The sequence below is a fragment of the Podarcis bocagei genome (genome assembly GCF_964188305.1).
Source record: "Podarcis bocagei genome assembly, chromosome: 3".
NCBI lineage: Eukaryota > Metazoa > Chordata > Lepidosauria > Squamata > Lacertidae > Podarcis > Podarcis bocagei.
Window position 1 is genome coordinate 47,949,023 of NC_138127.1, and position 22,584 is coordinate 47,971,606.

Consider the following 22,584-nt stretch of genomic DNA (forward strand, 5'->3'; position numbering starts at 1 on the left):
CACCTAAAACAAATTACCGTATTTTTCGCTCTATAACACGCAGATTTTTTCTCCTAAAAAGGAAGGGGAAATGTCTGTGCGTGTTATGCAGCGAATATGTGGTCCCTGGAGCCGAAAAATGAGGCAAAAATCAAACCGCGCTTCAGGGAGAAGGGAGCTCCGTGAGAGAGGAAGCTGTTGCTTTCCTGCATTCTGCCTCAGGGTCTTACTGCCCACCCTCTCTGTTTCGTTACTGTGTTTGCTCAAACGGAACAAAGAGCAGGGAAAGCCCCTCCCCTCCAGGCAAGAAGAGAGGAAAGCAGAGCGTCCTTCGTTCTATCCTCTCCCTGCTCTGGAGGGAACAATGTTTGTGAAGGGAAGAGAGATTACAGGTTCGGCTTAAAATTCTGATTTGACTTCCTGCTTTTTGTTTTTGGAGACACACAGCATTCAAATATGCTTTCTTCCATTTAAAAGGATGAAATCCTTAAACAGTGTTTTGCCTGTAAATTCATGCGATCTGGAAGATTACAGTGTCTGTACCTCTTAAGGGATGGCAAAGCTTAGGTTTCGCTGCTAAATAGTTCTTAATGCAGTTAAAATGCTTTCTTCTGTCAAGGCAGTTAAAAAAAATACGTATATATCAGGCAGCTGGAAAACATGCTGGTGGGAGGGAGAGGGGGAGAGAGAGAGAGAGAGAGAGCACGCTGGCTGGCTTGTGTGGGTGGGTGGGGGAAAACTTTTGCCTTCCTTTCCTCACGTTATAGCCCTCTCCTGAATTCTTAGCCTTCTGTGTTTTTCCTTCCCTCCCCACTTAAAATGTGGTTACAAAGCATGGATCCACATGGATCCTCAGGATCTTTGCATTGGGTCACCCCAAATTCACCATCAGAGCACACAGCATGTCCATGGCTACAGCCTGTCCCCCCCCAAAAAAAATCACGCACCCACTGTTGCCTGGGGCTGCAATGGTGCAAAAACGTGGTTAAAAAGTATGGGTCCACATGGATCCTCAGGATCTTTGCATTGGGTCAGCCAAAATTCACCATCAGAGCACATAGCATGTCCATGGCTACAGCCTGCCCCCCCCCCAAAAAAATCACGCACCCACTGTTGCCTGGGGCTGCAATGGTGCAAAAACGTGGTTACAAAGCATGGATCCACAGGGATTCTCAGGATTTTTGCATTGGGTCACCCCAAATTCACCATCAGATCACATGTCTGTGGCCACAGCATGAAGCACAAAAATGATACGTCCACTGTTTCATTCAGAATATTTTTTCCCTTGTTTTCCTCCTCTAAAAACGATGTGCGTGTTATGGTCAGGTGCGTGTTATAGAGCGAAAAATATGGTATATCAGTCTGCACCACTGACCCAAAAGAGATGGTTCCTGACTTTGTCAATCTACTGTGGACAGAAGTAGAAGAGAAAGTGACAGGCTGACACTAGTTGTCAGTTCCAGCTGCCAGGCAGTGCCCAACATTAGAGGGGCCCATCACGTGTGCATGACATCACACGTGCAATGCCACCCCCCAACCCAGTTAGGCCTACTCGGCCCACCCACCCACGCACCACAAGCAGCCTTACATATGTGAAAAGGATGTGAGGGGTGAAGATGCTTCACCCTTCGTGTCGCTGGCAGAGATTGCCAGTGCACCTTCCAGGAGGGTTCTCTGGCATGCGGTGAAGACTCTTCGCTGTGCCGCGTCCCCAGCGATCTTCAGAAGGACACGGCAGGGCCAAGCATCTTCATCCTGGTGCATCCTTTTGAGGATCGCCAGACTGGCCTCCTCATTGAAAATATTGGGGTCCCTGGCCCTCTGTAGATGGCGCCTCTGCTGACAGGTAAAACCATTCAAACCTGTCATGAAGAATCTCCAGCCCATTGTGGACAAGGATATTTCCTTTTCACATTGGGGGCTGGCCTGTGTTTGCTTACAGGCAGCCCCATCTGCTCACCAAGAACAGCAGGTAATGCAACAGAGGTACAGATTTGGGGATCAGACCTGCGGCAGACCCAGGTGCCAACCATGTCTCTGTATCATACACAACGTGAGGAGTTCATTCACCTTTTCAACTACTGGAGCGACATATCTGCCAAGAATGGCCTTCTGTGTTCTATGTAGGACAAAGAGATAGGCCTCTATGTAAAGGACACTTCGCAATTGGCTATAATGTAGCCGTATTTTAACAAAGGAGCTTCAAAGGGATGTGAAGCAGCGGAATTTCAATACCGCAAATGGTGCAAGTGCTCTAACTTGCAGATTTAATCAGTACAATGGGTTTTTATCACACTGTGTGTGTTAATGTCAGAATGCCTGTGCTACCAACTACTGTATTTTTATGAATGATGATGCAATTATCACTGTCTGTATTTGTCTGCATTTTGTTTCCTTCTGACATCACTGTTTATAGTTCCCCCATCATCACCATTAATGTACATACCGTATTTTGCGCCCCATAAGACGCTCCGGCCCATAAGACGCACCTAGTTTTTTGGGGGGGGAAATAAAGGGAAAAAATTATTTCCCCCCCAGGCGCGGGGCTGGGGCAGCCCGAGCTTCCCCCGACCCCAGCCCCCAAACAGGCAGCTCTCTGCAAGCCGTGGGAGCCCAGCGGTGGTTCCCGCTGCTTGAGGAGAGATCCGCGAAGCCTGCACGTGCTGGGATCAGCGCTTGCAGGCTTCGGGATGCCTGCAACTCTCCCCAAGCAGTGGGAACGTTCCCGCTGCTTGGGGAGAGATCCGCGAAGCCTGCACGTGCTGGGATCAGCGCGGGCAGGCTTCGGGATGCCTGCAACTCTCCCCAAGCAGTGGGAACGTTCCCGCTGCTTGGGGAGAGATCCGCGAAGCCTGCACGTGCTGGGATCAGCGCTTGCAGGCTTCGGGATGCCGGCAACTCTCCCCAAGCAGTGGGAACGTTCCCGCTGCTTGGGGAGAGATCCGCGAAGCCTGCACGTGCTGGGATCAGCGCTTGCAGGCTTCGGGATGCCTGCAACTCTCCCCAAGCAGTGGGAACGTTCCCGCTGCTTGGGGAGAGATCCGCGAAGCCTGCACGTGCTGCGATCAGCGCTTGCAGGCTTCGGGATGCCTGCAACTCTCCCCAAGCAGTGGGAACGTTCCCGCTGCTTGGGGAGAGATCCGCGAAGCCTGCACGTGCTGGGATCAGCGCTTGCAGGCTTCGGGATGCCAGCAACTCTCCCCAAGCAGTGGGAACGTTCCCGCTGCTTGGGGAGAGATCCGCGAAGCCTGCACGTGCTGGGATCAGCGCTTGCAGGCTTCGGGATGCCTGCAACTCTCCCCAAGCAGTGGGAACGTTCCCGCTGCTTGGGGAGAGATCCGCGAAGCCTGCACGTGCTGGGATCAGCGCTTGCAGGCTTCGGGATGCCGGCAACTCTCCCCAAGCAGTGGGAACGTTCCCGCTGCTTGAGGAGAGGTCCGCGAAGCCTGGAGAGCGAGAGGGGTCGGTGCGCACCTACCGCTCTCGCTCTCCAGGCTTCAGCGAAAGCCTGCATTCGCCCCATAAGACGCACCCACATTTCCCCTTCATTTTTGGAGGGGAAAAAGTGCGTCTTATAGGGCGAAAAATACGGTACCTATATTCCTGAAGTTCAGAAACCACTTCACACATCTGACAGTAAATCTGTTTGCCTTTAAAATGCCACAAAAATGTTTGTTCTTTGTACTTCTAAACCCTTTGAGAATCACTGGGCAACAATTTTTTGCTTTTTCAATGTTGTCTAGATTTCTACAACTGATTTAGGGTATTTTTGCACTGCTGAATCAGGAAATGGCATCCGTTCCTCTCCATCAGGTCAGGTTTTTGTGCTATGTTGATTTGAAAAAAAATCAGATCTTGTGACAAAATCGATTACATTTTTGTGGCATTATCAGCTGATTTTTGTCAATACATATCATCCTAAATATGTTTTTAAGAGAAAAAAATGTTTTTCCAACAACATATATTGATTACCTGATCGAAACATTGATTACTGTAAACTGAATGGTGGGCATTGATAAAGGTAAGTACACGTAAATTGCATGTTGCTTCACCATTTTTCAAACTTCAGGGCTTGAACTTCCGTTTCTTGGAACTCCTGGAATGCTCAGTGGCAGGGAGGTCTCTCTTCAGAGCCCAACAGTAGTCAGCCATCATGACTGCGTCCCAGCGACCCTGATACCTGGTCTCCACCTCTTTCATGTCCTGATGGAATCTCTCCCCCTGCTGATCACTCATTGAACCCAGGTTCTCAGGAAACCGGTTCATATGTGAAAATAGGTAGTGCATCTTGACACTCATGTTGCAGCCCAGGTTTCTGAAAGCAGTCAGCATGTTGTTGACAAGTTCTGCGTAGTTTCTGGCCTTACTGTTGCCAAGACAGTTCTTCACTACCAGAACAAATGCCTTCCATGCTTCCAGTTCCACTTCGTTCATTGAGTTTCCGAACTCTGGATCTCTGATGAGCTGACGGCTCTGAGGACCATCAAAGATGCCAGCTTTCAACTTCTCCATGGTCAATCCTGGAAAAGCCTGGCACAAATAAGTGAAGCAGTCACCATCCTTGGCCAGAGCCTTGGTGAACTGCTTGATTAAGCCGAGCTTGATGTGCAGCAGTGGGAAGAGTATTCTGTCTCTGTCCACCAGAGGGTCGTTGATGACGTTCCTTTCTCTGCAAGGCACCAATTCCTCCCGCACAGGCCAGTCCTTCTTCGTGTAATGCTGAGCATGGTCCCTACTATCCCACATGCACAGAAAACATGGGTACTTGGTGAAGCCAGACTGTTGTCCCAACAAAAAGTTCACCATCTTCAGGTCAACACAAATAAACCACTTATGCTGATCATAACCAATTTTCTCCAGCACATGCTTCACCGCTTCATAGTTCTCCTTCAGTGTAGTCGAGTGAGCCAGGGGTATTGAGGCAAACTGGTTGCCATTGTGTAGCAGAACACATTTCAGTGATCGCTTGCTGCTGTCATGAACAGTCTCCAATCTTTGGGTTCGTACTGTGACACTCCAAGCTTGAGCAGAAGCTGTGCAATATCTGCACAGTACACCAAGTCCTTCTCTTCCGAGAAAAAACGGAGGTACTCTTGATGCCTGTTGCGGAAGAAGCTGCTGTGAGCACTGTCAGAGAAGAGGTTTTTTCCTTCAATCTGGATGCCAACAGTTTGGCAGAGTCCTTTGACAAGCTGAGGTCGTGAACTAGATCATTCAACTCCTTTTGGGAAAATGGATGTGGAGCATCATCTTCAAGAACCACTTCTTCTTCTTCATGTCCTTCAACAACTGATCCCTTTTCGACATAATCACCCAGAACTATCGGACCTGAATACTTCTTGTCATTAAAATAATCATTTCCAATCAAAACAATTATTCGATATGGCATTTTACCCCCACCAACTTCTTCTAAAATGCTCCACACAAGCGTACATGTGAACAAAAACGTAAAAAAACGACGTGGCCATAGCTCAAAAACTTGACCTGATTGAGCAAAACCAATGTGATTTTTGGATTCAGCGCATCAGATTTGTCCTAAATCAACTGAAAAAACGCAGACAACAAATTTGTTGTTGATCAGTGTTATCAGTGGCGTAGCGTGGGGGGTGCCAGGGGTGCCAGCCGCACCGGGCGCAACATGGGCAGGGGGCGCGCTCGCACTAGCAACTCTCTGCCCCTACTAAAATCCACGGCTTGGCGAGGAGGTCGCGGAAGGGGGAGAGCGAAGCCTTCTGCCGCGGGCAAAAAAAGGAGAGGAAGCCGGGTGGGCGGGCGGGTGGGCGGGCTGGCGGGGGTCTGGCTGCGCCTGCTGCTGCCGTTGCCGCTGCTGCCGGGGCTTTGACAGCTTGGCGAGCGGAGGGAGAGGAGCTTTATGGTAATTGCGGCTTTCTCTCCACTGGCCGCCTGGGTAGTGAGCCGAGCCGAGCAGGGAGTCTGGCGAGGGGGCGGGAAGAGACTTTTCCACCTCGCCTGGTCAAAAAGGAGAGCGGAGTCTCCTCAGGGCGCCCTCAGGCAGGGCAGGGCAAGGCAGGGCAGGGCAAGGCAAGCAGAGCGAGGAGGAGAGAGAGGGGAAGGGGGGGGGAGCAGCCAGGAAACGCTGCGGTAAGGAATGAAAAGAGGCAGCTCCAGGAGAGCGCGGGGGAAAGAGAAGCCTCGCTGCTGCTGCTTGGGAGAGTAAATTACTGTACTTGCCTTGCCCCGGGTTAGGGGGCGCAAATTAATTGCCTTGCCCCGGGTTAGGGGGCGCAAATTACTTGCTTTGCCCCGGGTGCTGATAACCCACGCTACGCCGCTGAGTGTTATGTTTCAAGGCCACTTCGTCTTTCTAGCATATATCCCACAACATAGCATTGTTGCTATTTTTATCCCCCCCCCCATTGTTCATCTGTTCTTGAGAAAGAACACTGTGTTTTTAACACCCATTCTTCTTGACAATGCTATGTGGATTCTGTGTTTATCTAAATGATTCCGTTGAAGAATGAAATAAAGATGGATACAATTAGTTCAACTGTAAGTGAGCAATGGCCCTTCTAAGGGAGCTATTTCCCTTAGCCTATAATAAGAATGATTTTACTTGCTTTGGGCTATGATACTTATAACTGCCTATAGTTTATTCATGTTTGCTGTCAACACAAAAGCAGTTATGCCTGTCATAGCAGCTCTGATGTAATCCCACCCTAGGAAAAAAAGTCATGATTTCCCCCACCATCGTCCTTGAGTTTTTATCTATTCTAGGTTGCTAGTAGCAACACCTGAGCAACATTTGCTGTTAGGTCTAAATATAGCCTATTAAATTCGAGGTGGAAATGATAGCAAGCTAATCACAAATATGTTTTCATGGCAAGCCCCAGGGGGTTAATATGGCATATATAAACTCCCAGGATTTGATACCACAACAATTTTTTTTAAAAAAAATATATCAATAAGCAATTTTGTGAAGGGTCTGCCAGGTGTTGACTGATACACAATTCTTAGCCAGGCCCAAATCTTGACTGCTTGCCTTACACCTCAGTGAGAAAGCAAAGGATGAACTGTGCTGTGTGGCATTTATTTGAACATAATATCTCCCTGACTACCCAAATTTTCCATTATTTCTGGAGACAAACGACAGCTGTGTCCAGGTACACACAGCACAGCCTAATTAATTTGCTGGCTTCTCCCTGAAGTAAGAGATAAGGAAGCGTGAATTCCCATGACACACATCACACACCAGGTTGTGAATGCTTTCCGGAAAAAGACTATTTATTTTCTATATAGCTTTTTAAAAATAGCTCTAGAACTTCCACAGCAACATCTCTGTTACTTCTGAATAATTCAAAGAGGTATGTTGGTCAAAACCTGAATATATCTGACCAGGTTTCAACAAACCTCCTTGCTTTGGCAAAGGTGGTACTGTAACTCTGGCAACTCTGCCGAGGTGGGGGGAGGGGTTGTCTCAGCAATTACTCTGTGGTCCCTGCAACTTCCCCAGATTTAGGAAGAAGTCTGGGTATTATTTCTAAGTTTTGACCAAGCTGTCCAAAGAGTTTCTGCCAAGGCAGGTGAAACTGGCTTTTTACTCTTCCTGCTGTGGAGCAGAAAAGGCAGGGGTGGGGTGTACAGTGAATACTTTCCCTCCACCTCTCTGTCGGCAAACACAAGGTGCAGAGAGGGTTGGAAGTTGCTGCCTCAGGGCGCTCAGTTCACTTTGTGGCAGCAGCTCCCAATGCTACACACTCCCTACTAGTTGTGGGATGAGAGACTTGACAGATGGGGCGGCTACAACTTTTGACTTGGTCAGCAGAAATGTTTTAGAGCCCTGTATTTTACTTTTCTTCAGGATTACACTCATAGCAGTACTGCATATTCCCAGCCATATTTTGTGCCTTTGCTTTATATTTTTAGCTCCACGCGGCATGCCCCAATTGAGAATTTTCATCATATGCTTATTGGTGGGGACAATGGAACTGTCTCATGACTGTGACCTTTAATAAGATGATGATATTACTATTATTCAATGTTTAATTCTTTACAGACTGTTACTCCACCACTACTCTGCTACACAAGTAATCACGTAGACATCATTTCTTTTTAAGAAATTCTGCAAGCAAACTGGCAAGACTTCAGTTACTCCCTAGCACCAGTGTCCCACCTTTTCTATGTAAAGATGGCATGCTTGTATTTGTCTGTGCTAGAATGCCTGCCTAGTCAGCTATAAAAACAAGAAAAGGTATAAATAGCAGTGCCCCCCCCAATTCCCTATAGAGATAGGATATGTTGCTCTTGATCTTGAAAAGGGATGGACAGTTTAAAAGCACAATGAGTTAGGATACACTAACTGTCGTGCTGTCAGTCCCTTACATCTGATGTGAAGGACCAAAAGTTACAAAGGGCATTTCCAGATCATTGGTGCTTTGTGGTGGAATTCAGTCACAAACCAACAAATGCAGGTTGCAAAATTTATCTGGAGCTCTTGCGCAACTTTCCACATCAGACCTTTTGCGGTAAGCAAAGTCATAGGGAAACACATTTGGAAATGTGGGAATATGTGTGCTAGATGCAAGAATGTCTAACCTCCCTGCAGACAAATCAGAATGAATGCTGAATAAACAGGTCATATGAAAACAACCAAAATGTGTTCGGTTGTAAACTTTCTCCATCTCCTCTATCAGCTTTTGAGGACAATTGGGTTTGTTAACGTTCTACAGATGTTGCAAGAAAAAAAAGATTCAATTTGTGCCAATTCTCATTTCCATCTCAATTTTAATTCAGAGCTTGAATTAATGAGCCATTTCCATTCTCTTCACATTTGAAGTCTTTTACTGCCAGAATGAAGTAGTTGAACTTCCATTTTAGTATCGGCTTCTCACAGCCAGTGCCTGTGTTTCTGTGACCTTGTCTGGAGGACAACAGGTAGGGAAAGAGATGGTGGGCATTTTGCTGAAATACACAGTTGCTATGCAGTGAGCCATAAAAGGCAGTGCTGGCTTTCAGTTGTACTAAAGCACTCACTGGCTCAGTTGCAATGGAATACAGTATGTCTGCTTCGTCTTCTACTGAAAATGTGGAAGTCTGGCTGATTGCCAGATGACAGATAAATGGTAGTGAATGGAACATGTAGTCCTTAAGATACCATAGATGCAAATGAACCAAATTGGAGCATGCAGAAATATTCGGAATCTGCACACAGGCACGCCTTCCCGCTTGCTGTTCCTTTTAGACTTGCCAAAGCCCCCTGAAAAAATTAGAGTGGTAGCAAGGAGTAAATAATATCATATCCTTAAACGTCTGGATTCAGCTCCTGAAATCTAAAGTCTATAGGTAGACAAGCTTACCAGCTCAAGCCAACCAGCCAATAGAGCATGAGATGCTTAATATGAGGGCCATGAGTTTGAGTCCCAGGTTGGGCAAAAAGATCCCTGCATTTCAGGGGTTTGGACTAGATGACCTTCATAGTCCCTTCCAGCTCTACAATTCTATGACTGATATGCATTAAGTGGTGGGGAATCCAGGCTCCAGTCGCTGGTCTTCTGGTTCTTCCCTGTTTCATCAAACAGCTGATCAGTTGTTATGGTAGCCAAAGGAGTGTATGCTTTCTTTGCCCCCATTCCCTCCTTTCCCTGGAGAAAGTTAAGAAATGAATTGTCTCCAATTTTAACCATGGTTCCCTCCTAGCCAGGACTTTCTATTTGCTTCAAATTCTGGTTTCAGATCTTTGCTAGATGCATCCCTGTTCAGGTTAGTGCTGTTGCATCTCATAACTGCAGTTAAGTGGGATGGGGGCAATTTGCTCCAAAGAGAAGAGCTGTGTGGAAGGAATGTATAATCCTGCAGCCTGTTCTTGATCCTGTAACCACATCTAAGAGGCTTCTGATATTGGTCAGATCCATGTATTTGAACCACTCTTTTATTACTACTTTAACAGTCTTAGCTTCCCCTCAAAGAATCCCAGGCACTTTTGTTTGTTCAGGGGAATTTTGACTCTGCATGAGGGTAAACTACAGTTGCCAGGATACTTTGGGGGAGACCATGACTGTTAAAGTGGTTTAAATGTGTGGTGTGGATGTAACCATTATCTACAGGCTCCTCCAGTCTGGTGTTATTTTGCAGATTTTCTTGACACAATAATAATGCTTAATTAATTGCAATGGTTCACCAATGCTATCACATTATTGCTGCCCAGAGAGACTATATCACAGCAAAAGCAAGACAAAACAAACCAACTCAATGCATTTGTGCTTTGAAAAGTTACAGGATTTCAGCTGGACATTACAGGATATGCACAGACTGCAAATGAAGCAGTATGACCACCCCAAAACTTTTGCTGGGACAAATAGCATTGTCAAAGGGATCGCATATCATGGATGTTCAATGAACAGGACACCTGGAAGGAACCTGCAATTGCTTCTTTTATTACGTACTATGAAGAATGTTTGCATCAAAGAAGACTAAATGTAACATATGCTTCTGAATTGCTTTTCAAGAGCCAAATTCAAAAGTCACAGTGTAGGCTTTCTGAATGCATAGTCCTAAACAAAGTTTATTTTTCTTTGGCCATCAGGGAGAAGTGCCTCCTTCCACTCCAGCTTGCTCTGGAAAGCAAGAACGTGAAGCTGGCCCAGCATGCTCTAGCAGGGATGCAGGTATATGGCAATGAGGTTCTGCCGCAGTTGGGTGTGTTTGGTGGAGGTGGATGGTGCCCTGCTGACATTTTAGTTGCTAAGGCAGGGGCGGGGAATCTCTTTCAGCTTGAAGGCCACATTCTCTCATTGGCAATCGTTTGGCGGCCACATACCAGTCGTGAGTGGGCAACAGATGGACTCAATTGTTGCTATAATTCAACTTTGCAAAAGCCAGATTTTTCTACACATTGATCTCTAAATATCTCCTCAGGCCCATGGTAGTTATGCTGTGGGGTTCCACAGGGCACTCTTTTGTCCCCAGTGCTATTCAACACCTATATGAAGCCCCTGGAAGTGATCATTAGGAGTATTAGTGCAGGATGTCATCAGTATGCTGATGGTACCCATCTCTGTTTCTCCATTACATCTGATTCAGGAGAAGTTGTGAAAGAATGGAGCCCAGGCATGGATGCAGTGGTGGACAGGATGAGGGCCTGTCAGCTGAGTCTGAACTCTGGGAAGACAGGGGCCTTATGAGTGGGTGGTTCTTGGAGCTGATGGTTCTTGGCCAGTTGTTTCCCCAGGATGGGGTTGTGCTCCCTCTGAAGGAGCAGATATCTAGTTTGGGGGTACTCACTGGACCATCATTGTCACTTGAGGCACAGGTGACATCTGTGGCTAGGAGTGCCTGTTATCAGCTTTAGCTGGTACACATGTTACAGCCATTCCTGGTCAGGGTTAACCTGACTGTGGCAGTTCATGTACAGTGGTACCTCTGTTTTCGAACATCTCCATTGAGAAATGTTTTGAAATCCGAACACCGAAAACCCAGAAGTAAATGCTTCCATTTTTTAATGTGCCTCGAAAGTTGAATGGCTTCCGCTGAGGTACCACTGTATTTTTATCAATTTTCTCTGTAAATTTGCAGACCGCCCTTTGCGCATTGGTTTTCGAACGTTTCGGAAGTCGAACGGTCTTCTGGAATGGATTACGTTTGAAAACCAAGGTTCCACTGTATTGGTAACTTCAGGACTGGATTATTGCAATGTGCTTAATGTGGGACTGCCCTTGGGTCTGGTCCAGAAGTTTCAGATAGTGCTAGCGCAGAATCCTGTGGCACGAACAGACTTCTGCCAACACATTACACAAATGTTAAAACAGCTGCACTGGCTTTCCATCTGCCACTGGGCCAAGTTCAAGGTTCTTATACTAGTGCAGGATTTCTCAAACTTGGGTCTCCAGCTGTTTTCACTACAATTCCCATCATCCCTGACCACTGGGCCTGCTAGCTAAGAATGATGGGAGCTCTAGTCCAACAACAGCTAGATAAACCGTGCACTAGTGTATAAAGCCCTGAATAACATAGGCTCAGAATACCTTAAGGACTGCCTTACCCAGTGCACTTGAGGGGAGCACTATTGGTAGTTTCCCATAGGCCAGAAGGATGAGTTACCGTATTTTTTGCTCTATAAGACTCACTTTTTCCCTCCTAAAAAGTAGGGGGAAATGTGTGTGCATCTTATGGAGCGAATGCAGGCTGTGCGGCTATCCCAGAAGCCAGAACAGCAAGAGGGATCGCTGCGCAGCGAAATCAGCAATCCCTCTTGCTGTTCTGGCTTCTGGGATTCAAAATATTTTTTTTCTTGTTTTCCTCCTCCAAAAACTAGGTGCGTCTTATGGTCTGGTGCGTCTTATGGAGCGAAAGATATGAGATATCAGTTAGGAGTTGTGCCTTGGCTGTTGTGGGCCCAACTCTATGGAACTGCCTCACCACAGACGCCATCCCTACTGAGTCTTGAATGCCTGGTCAAAACTCACTTGATTTCAGGAGGCCTTTGGACCTTGAATGCGTTGCTGATGTTTTACATTATTTCTGACATTTTAAAATTCTGAGGATTTTTGAGATTTACTTTAAGCTTTAAATTTTGTATATTATGTATTTCATTGTTGTAAGCTGCTTTGAGAACTGCATGATGAACAATAGGGTATACATCTCTAAATATAAAAAACAGAATAAGGTACCGTATTTTTCGCACCATAGGATGCACCGGACAATAGGACGCACTTTGTTTTAGAGGGGGGAGAACAAGAAAAAAAATTCTCCCCCTCTCTGCCCAGCACTCCTTCAGTGAAGCGGCAGGAGTCGCTGCACAGAGAGGGGGAGAACTTTCCCCCTCTTGTTTTCCCGCTCTAAAACAAGGTGCCGTTTAAGGTGCATTCAGGCGGCTACCTTGGAAGCCTGGAGAGCGGGAGGGGTCGGTGTGCACTGACCCCTCTCCCTCTCCAGGCTTCAGGTTCCTTTCGACCTGCTCTTTGGGGCTGGCGGGGGGAAGCCCACCACCAGCCCCAAAGAGCAGGTCAGGGAGCAGCGGAAAGGCGCAGCGGAGAGGCTCCTGCCATAGCCGCGCATCACCTCTCCAGCCGGGAGAGGGTCGCGGGGGGCTGCTTTAGCCCCGCGCGCGCTCTCGCGGCTGGAGAGGTGACGCGCAGCTATGGCAGGAGCCTCAATAGCCGTGCATCACCTCTCCAGCCGGGAGAGGGTCGCAGGGGGCTGCTTTAGCCCCGCGCGCGCTCTCGCGGCTGGAGAGGTGACGCGCGGCTATGGCAGGAGCCTCAATAGCCGTGCATCACCTCTCCAGCCGGGAGAGGGTCGCAGGGGGCTGCTTTAGCCCCGCGCGCGCTCTCCCGGCTGGAGAGGTGACGCGCGGCTATGGCAGGAGCCTCAATAGCCGTGCATCACCTCTCCAGCCGGGAGAGGGTCGCAGGGGGCTGCTTTAGCCCCGCGTGCGCTCTCCCGGCTGGAGAGGTGGCACGCGGCTATGGCAGGAGCCTCTATAGCCGCACGTCACCTCTGCAGCCGTGAGAGGGTCGCGGGGGGCTGCTTTAGCCCCACGCGCATGCTCTCCCGGCTGGAGAGGTGACACGGGGCTGTAGAGGTTCCTGCCATAGCCGTGTGTCACCTCTCCAGCCGGGAGAGCGCGCGCGGGGCTATGGCGTCTTCGCTCCATAGGACGCACACATATTTCCCCTTCATTTTCGAAGGGGAAAAAGTGTGTCCTATAAAGCGAAAAATACAGTATTTGGAGGGGGGGGTGATGTGATTATTATACCAGCATTATGTATCATGCAAATTAAGAATCCCTGTGATTAAGCAGTCCCATTCTCTCTTTGCAGAAGCTACTGTCTGATGAGAGATTTGTAACCATGGAAACAGACTCTGATGACAAGCAGTTGCTTAATCAAATGCTGAATGCAGTCAGAGTGACTCCTTCCCTCAACGAAGACCTGCAGGTAGAAGTTATGAAGGTTAGTATTTTTCAGACGTCAGTACTTACGTGGCTGCAGAGGAGACTTCCTGACTGACTCAACTCTGCAGCTCTCTGGAGCCTCTCTGAATCCTTAGTAACATTTCTTACGTCATGGTATGAAACCAGCTCTCATATTTTTGTTGCAAGTTGAACTCTGCTTTACCAACTGAAGTCTGGATTCATAGGGCATCAGTGTGTCAACATGACATTTATGACAGAAGATTTAAATTGTGACCACACTGTTGAGACAGAAAATCCTTTGGGTCCCCTGGTAGCTAGAAACAATGGCATGCAAAGAGTTTTGCATTTTTATGCCTAATGTAAAGAGCAGGTGTCTTTAGCAAACAGCATTGCCAGTAGCAGATGGCATAGTGGGGTGCCATCGTTCAGCTCACCTCCAGTCGGCTGCCACGCTGCAGCTTATCAGGGGGAGTATTGAGGTTGATGCAGTGCAAACACACCATCAGGAGCACCAGATTGGTTCTGCAAGTGTGCTTGCAGCTCACCACTTTGCTTTTTCTCTTCCATCTCCCAGTAAGCAGCAGGAACAAACTGGAGTTTGGGTGAGTGGGCCCCACCCCTACCACGCTGGCTGCTGTTAAGCATTGCACTGTGTGATAAAGGAGGCCTCATATACTGTTTATGTAAGGGCTGGTGGTATAAGAGATGTGAACATGTGGGGCGGGGGGAAAGGTTAACATTGTGGGGTTTTTTTCCTGGGAAGCTTTAAAACCCATTTGTGCTCAAAATACTCTAGTGCCAGAACTGAAGTGTGAGACTTGTAAATCCTTTGTATATTTAATGCACAATGCTGTTCCTAGAACTATACACACTTTAATTGCCGAGAATGAAATCAGGAGGAGTGCTTCCTTGGCAAGCAGCCTTGTGCACAGGAGATGAGGGGATGCCATTAGATCCTTGTTCCAACTGACCTTTGTCATGTCAGTTCCTTCCTGGAAAAGATATGCCTGACTGGTGAGAGGTAGTGTGAAGATAGATGATTTTTCAGCTTTGGGGTGTATAAGAGAAGGGTGTGTATGAAAGTGAGTGCTGAAAATGAGTATTCCTTAGCCTGTTGAAATTTTTTTCTCAGTTTTAAATCTATCACTGTTTCATCCCAGGAGTTATACAGGGGAGCTCTTTCTACACAAGGTTATAAAAAGAACCTTGCAGGCTATCAGTGTGATTCTTTTAAAATCTGTTCATTTGGAATAATATTTAACCCTTGCATATTTATATAGGGTGACAAAGTACTGTTGTTCCTTGTTTTAGTTCATACTGTTATGGTGAAAGGCATGGTGGCAGGAGCCTGAGGGAAAAGAGACATATTTCCATTATTTGCAGGTTTTGGTGTCTTCGGGTGTCTTCCCGTGTAAGAGTTGGGGTGTCTAGGCGACGTTTCGACGAGGTCTCACTCGTCATCTTCAGGCTGGTGCTTTCGGCTTCTTGTTACTGGAACAGATGGCATTATTTTATTTATTATTTATTATTTATTATTTTATTTATTATTTATTATTTTATTTATTATTTATTATTTATTATTTCCATTATTTTAATCTATCTAGTCTTAGTAGCAGATTTGGCCAATTTAAGGATCCAATATATAATTCCCTGTAATACACAGTACCTCAGTCATCTGTTGGGAAGTAAAATGGGGCCAGCTAAAAATAAGGTAGAGGTTTATGCAAACTCAGGTGATTCCCTGTGTTTGTGGAAGAGTGTTATTTTGTAAATGGAAAAGCAAAGGGGTGTTTAGAACCCAGGACCCCATTACAAGGACCCCATACACAGGGGTTGCAAGGGCCTGCTGAATGCAGAAACAGAAAACAACTTTATGGCATTCTACAGTGATGTTTGGTGACACGGGTGGGGAGACGTATACCCAAACACCCATAGCAATAACAAGCTTAAGATCATGGCCAGCAGCTAGACCCAAACCTAAATCCTTTAGCATTATTTAGCAAATTCCAGGAGGCAGAGAGAGGCTGGGAAAGGTGTCTTTTCCCCTCCTTTTTCCTTCTTTTTCTATCCCAAAACATTCTCTCCACTATGAGCCTTGAACAAGGCTACTGTTCCAGGCTGCAGCCTTGGACAGGAGGATGTTTCTTAGGAAGTGGGGATACATGCATGTTGTTAGACTGGTATATTATCTATTTAATGTATAAGGAAATCCCTAATCCTAAAGGAATGTAAACTGTCTAAAACCTAGATAACTCCTGTGGGACTGTTATATTTTACTAAGCACCATCAGCCAGTTACAACTTCAGAATTTATCCATTTATTTTTTGAATTTATATCCCACCCTTCAATGCATGAAGGATGAATAAGACATGAAAATGAATAGGTACACTCTATGGCTAACTTCCAGAATCCTGTTTGGAATTGCAGAGATTGAATTTCTGTTCATGATTTTTTATTTTTTTTAGGACATATGTTAGAATTAGGCTGTAGATTCTAAAAGTCTTCACTGCTATGTGTACTAAATGCTTTCAAAGTGGGTGGTGTTTGGGGTTTTGTTTTTGCATTTTTCTTTTGGTGCAAGGGGATTTTTCTGCTTTGTCCGCAAGAACATGTGCCTTCTTGACAAGAACAGCACCAAATTTAGTCAGGTCAGCTATGCGTGTGCTATCTGATCTTCTGCTAAGGCCAAGCATCCTTGTTTACTAATCTGAATGATGCAACTACTATTTGTCACCTCATAGCAGACCAAACTTTGGAAATGTCTCTCTGACTTGGTTTTGTAAGATTCTAAAGCATCTATAAAGATGTCGGGAAATACCAAACACTTTCTGCACCCAATAGGCTTTTGTTGTTCACACTTTGCACTGATAAAAAGTACCTATTACATTACCCCCATCACTAATTATTGTCCAACTCCCATATAATCTACTAATAGCCTTGTACCTGGCGTTGCTCAGGAATTCTAAGAAACTATAACAAAAATAAAGTAATGCAATTTTGAAATCAGTGGTTAAAATCAGTTCAGTTTTGAAAGGTCCGGTTCACCATCTTGATTTCAAATGGCATCCAGTTGTACCCACATTTATGTCTGTTCCTTGCTCTTTGGAACTATCGTGCAAAATTTAGTTTTGATATCCTAAGAGATGTCCAAATGCCTAGTGAACAGACAAATAAACAACTTTCCAAAATGTGTGATAGATAAGCTGTTATTTCACTAATGCACAGTCTAGATTTCATTTCCTGATCACAAACTACCGTATTTTTCCGTGTATAAGACACCCCCATGTATAAGCTGACCCCTTTTTTCGAACCCAAAATTAAGAAGTTGGGCCAGAGCCAGAGCCCGAACCAGAACCCGGGCCACCCACACCAGAGTCCAAACCCAAGCCCAGGCCACCCACACCAGAGTCAGAGCCACTGTGCATTCACAATCCATGAATAAGATGACCCCAATTTTTTACTTACATTTTAAAGCAGGCTTCCACAACCTCGGCCCTCCATATTTTTTTTGGCCTACAACTCCCATGATCCCTAGCTAGCAGGACAAGTGGTCAGGGATGATGGGAATTGTAGTGTCAAAATATCTGGAGGGTCGAGCTTGAGGAAGCCTGTTTTAAAGCAAAAAATTTTTGTCTTATACATGGAAAAATACAGTACATTTAATAATGGAATCATGCACACTTAATAACTTTCCCATCCATCTCACGGATGAATTTCTCTGTTCTTCACTCAATGATTTTTACTAGAATAAGGATTACATCAGCACTGGAACTGGTGAATTTTGTGAATGACCAATAATTCAGAGATATACTAGGGAACATTGACAGTCTCCTAAATGAGGTTGTCAACATTCTCTAGTGAATGTCTGACAAATGAGGGCATAGTAATGCTGACATTAGCACAATTCATCTGGGATTCTCACTATTCAGATGTGAATGGGAACATTTACCAAATTCCTAGCATACTTTGTAACAAATATACACCTTTACTTTCATATTTCACTTTTTGTCAAAGTCTCATTTCCTTTTATTACATCATGTTGCAGTGCAGAGTTAAAGGTCTGTCATGCTGGCTGCTAAGGAAAGGAGCTGCTTCAATACCCTGAATAGTGGAAGCATGTTATCAATGGGGTTTCTGAGAGATTCTCAGTCTCCTGCATCTAATTCATTGCTTGAAATGCAATAATTTAGCTTTCTCCCTCACTTTTATCTCAATGCCGATAAAAACCACTACATTTCTGTGGTTCTGGTTGCAGACATAAGAGTTTTTCCAGTGGAAAAAAGTCATCCCCAAATGTGAACCCTTTAGCAGTGCAGGAGAAGATCACAGGAGGCACAGAGAGGTTACCTGCACTTTACAGGTAGATTAGAATGGAATATTGGGTGTCTGCTTTCACTGATGTAGCTAACGGCTGCATTCCTCAAACCCTAAGCTAGTGGCCTCCCAATGTTCTGGACTTCAACCTCTATCACTGGAGAGTTAAGCATTGGCCACGCAGCTGGGGACTGATGGGAGTTGTAGCCCAATACATTTGCAGGGCACCCAGTAGGGGCAGACTGTCCTAGGAAATATGAAACTGCTGAGAGAGCTGCTGTGTGCAAAGAAAAGAGAGAGCTGGAAACAACTAATTAATCCCTGCTCAGCTAGTTCCCTGAACTACTGTCAGTAGTGACCTTTTCTAGTATTTATGAGGCTGTCTCCCCCCTTTACTGTTAATTAAAGTGATAAAGAACACCAGGATTGGTGGTATGAATATTTCTCACAATATTAATAGACTTTGATCCTTGTTTTTCACCCTGACTCTAGAAAAACTAATCTTCATAAATTTAGCAGGTCTGTGTGGTATGTCATGCAGGAATGGAAACAAACAGAAGCCTTTTGTGTTGCTAAAAGAACACACGTAGGAAGGGATTAAAGAAGGACTGTTGATATCTGTATTGCCACCTGTTCAGTTTAGTGTTTACCCAACTGAGTGGTGGAATATACTTATTCCCAGTGAGCATTTGTTTTTGTGGTGCTTCCTTTAGGGAACCTGCCATCTCCTTTTAATGAATAGTAAATATGTAACTTGCCAAGCAGGAAACTGATGCTCTAGTTGTGGTCCCCCTTCCTCAATCTTTCCATAGATTCCATTTTGTGTGTGAAATAACAAGTGAGACCTGATCCTCCTAGGCTTGTTTAATATCAGATCATCCTGTCCATAGGGTATGACTGGTGGTAAATAGAGCAATCTATTAAAGTTAAACCTTCCTGGATTGTATCCAATGGTGCCTTTGCAGAAGCTTAATGCTACTTGCAGAAGGTGAGACACTTGGTTTTTTTCCCAATTCCTCCACCACCAATGTTTAATGTTAAGAAACAATTATAAAAGAGGCTCACAGATGGCAATCTTGTATATACTTACTTGAAAGAAAAAATCCCATTGTTTTTCTGCCTTCTATAGTTCCTACATTCCTTGTATTGTCGTAACTCTGAATGCCAAATCTACTACCAGAACCATTAAAGAACTCTGTTAAATGATTCTCCTTGTTTCATTATGACTGCTGTTGTTGCATATCAACTGACTTTTTAGTTGGAGTTTTCTGCCTTAGCACAGCAAATTAATGAAGGCTTTATTTAGAGAATGTTCAACATGTCACATACTTGGTTATTCCACTCCTGATATAAGACTTTGCCCGGACGTTTGAAGCATTGATCACTCTGAATAATAGTTTCTAGTGGCAGCAGAACCTTTTTACAGTTCCACTGATTAATGGGAAACCACTATGTTCATCATCTTCATAATTAAACATGCCATGCTTATACAACACATCCAGAATTATGAATGTGTTTGCCCTTGTTTTGTTCATGGGGCACACACAAAATCACTTGAACCAGACTATTGGGTTTTATTTCAACAATCGGAGACAACAATAACGAACTTTTATTGTCTCCCAGACTCTGGTCAATATTATTTAGGTTATTTATTTATCTGCAAAAAGCTCAATGGAAGCAGTCTATTGAGGCCTACAGAAAAAATGAAAATGGCCAGATAGCTGAAGTATTCCATGTTGCACTCTAAGCAACGAGTAACACGTTGTCTAATAATATTCTGACAATATTTTTATAACACTATACTGTGTCAAAATACATAAACAGAAGATATACAAAATGTGCATGGAGTCACAAACTAATAAACAACAATTCAATGTTCCATGAACAGGAAAGGAAGGAGTGATAAGTCACTATTAAAGATCACTAAGATGGAGCCAGAATGCCTTTCCAAAGTCAATATCCTGTAAACATGAGATGATGGGTGCTCCAAATGTAGCAATAGGGTACTCCAAGCACAGCAGCAAACAGTACAGTTCTTCCAGAATAATGAACTGTTTCAATGATAAGTCTTCATCAGCTGGCAATAATGTAAAATAAATTCCATTACGTTCAGTTGCAATACAGAAATTGTAATGACAAGCCTGCATATAAACAATAAAAAATACATACCAAATTAATTGCCCCCAAAGGTGCATCAAATGGCCATGGATCAGCAATCACTTGTAAGTGTAGTAAGCTGATGCTGTTGGTGAAACCCTATACAGTGGTACCTCATGTTGCGTAACTTTCAGATTACAGAATCTTCGGGTTGCGGCCACGGCAAACCCGGAAGTGTATACTTCCAGGTTTCACCTCGCACACGTGCGCAGAAGAGCACCTCCAGTTACGAAGTTTTCAGGATATGGCCGGGCCTCTTGAACAGATCTCGTTCGTAACCAGAGGTAACACTGTATTCCATGTTGCAGACAGAAGCATATATTGGCCCTGAACATATCTTGGCTCCACCTCTCCTTCAAATCAGAACTAGTGAGGGCGATGAAGGTCCTGTGTGAGTGTCTGGAGGCGGTTGGTTGGTTGGTTGGTTGGTTGGTTGGTGGATGGATGGTAGCTAACAGATTGAGGTTGAATCCTGACGAGACAGAAGTACTGTTCTTAGGGGATAGGGAGCGGGCAGGTGTGGGGGACTCCCTGATCCTGAACAGGGTAACCATGCCCCTGAAAGACCAGGTGTGCAGCCCAGGAGTCATTCTGGACTCACAGCTGTCCAAAGGCATATGTTACTTTCTTCAGCTTCATGTCTACATCCATCCATTATTTCTTCAGGTTCTTTCTTTTCAGGGTATTATCTATTTTATCCCAATTACTGTGGTAATCCTGCCTCTCTCTCTCTCTCTCTCTCTCTCTCTTGTTCCATAGATTTTCAGCACTGCTCATCTTCAGAGCCCTGCCTTGATTAGCTCATTCATGCCTCAGTTACTTGTCTCTTGTCTATTGCGCCTTTTCTTCAGTCAATATTTGTGTCAACCTGTCCCTCAGGTTTCTTCCCACTACCGTACTTGCTTTTGGTCTCCCTGTCCCTTAGCTCTTTACAGTTTAGGACCTCTTCAGAGCCTACCTATTAATAACTTTGATTTGCATTGGTCATCTTATCTTATTCATAGCTGCCTTGAAGCTCCTATCAGAGGGGGAACCTACTGTGTTTCCTGAGCCGCTGTATTGATCATGAGCCAGAGGGCTGCAGCTAATTTTTATTTAAAGCAAATGTACATTACATACCCAGGATGTGATTTTTAATTTGTGAATGCCATATGAAGTCTTCATTGTTTAAAAACAAACAAATAAATCTGAGATTAGTGAAGCACCCATTAAATGTTCTTCCAGCCATATGTGAGCAGCTGAGGTATCTACGAGCAGATCCTATGCAGTTGGGGTTGTAGTTAATTGATCCAACCACATGGAGTGATACAAAGCTCTGCCTATGTGGTTAGGTCATTTAGACATTCTGCAAGGTATGGGGGACTCTGTTAATACATAAGTGTTTCCCCACCCATGATAGAGAATATTTTAAAGAGCACCTGAAATGCCCAGCAAACTGTGGGAATATATATATATATCCTTGTATAATGGGCAAATTTCACAACAGAATTCTAGAGCTGGCTAAAACCCCAAGGAATGTATCTCAAATTCTTCATAGCCTTAATTCTTATTCTTACCTAGTTGTATGACTGTGTTGTAGATATGCTGATTATTCCTTGCTTCTACAGTAGTACCTCGGGTTAAGAACTTAATTCGTTCTGGAGGTCTGTTCTTAACCTGAAACTGTTCTTAACCTGAGGTACTACTTTAGCTAATGGGGCCTCCTGCTGCCACTGCATGATTTCTGTTCTCATCCTGAAGCAAAGTTCTTAACCCAAGGTACTATTTCTGGGTTAGCAGAGTCTGTAACCTGAAGCGTCTGTAACCTGAAGCGACTGTAACCCGAGGTACTACTGTATATGCCTGTATTAATAACACACCATTGTTTCATGTTTGTTATACACAGACCCTTGCCTGCATCTCTACTGGACATGGATTATTTTTTCTTGTTTTCTCTCCCTTCATTCTCAGCATATTTGATTGGAAGTGTTATTATGTTTGGTTTATGAAGCTGCCATTATACCCACCTCCCTCTTGAATGTGGGTGGTCTAGAGCACATGATTGGAGAAAAGCCCATGCAGCTCTGTACACTTGCGTAGATGTGTGCAACTGATGTGAGGGTCTGTTGCTTGCTAGCTGACTGTTTAATTTAGCAACATGGAATGCTTGTCACTTAGTGTGTAAGGGGGTAATCATGCAAATAGATGTGGAGAAAAGATGATTGGAGAATTGGTGTTATAGCTGTGAAAGCTGCAAAATACCAATACACTTGTAGATTTTCAAG

The 22,584-nt window shown here is 45.0% G+C and overlaps 1 protein-coding gene across 2 annotated transcripts in view; it reads left to right on the top strand.

Annotated features, from left to right (window-relative positions):
• ARFGEF3 (ARFGEF family member 3) overlaps positions 1-22,584 on the top strand; it is a 72,242-nt gene that overhangs the window by 10,306 nt on the left and 39,352 nt on the right. For both annotated transcript variants that reach the window (XM_081187841.1, XM_081187842.1), the window contains exons 3-4: positions 10,520-10,601; positions 13,755-13,886. In XM_081187841.1, coding sequence (XP_081043967.1) covers positions 10,520-10,601; positions 13,755-13,886 — 214 coding nt within the window. The remainder of the gene's footprint in view (positions 1-10,519; positions 10,602-13,754; positions 13,887-22,584) is intronic.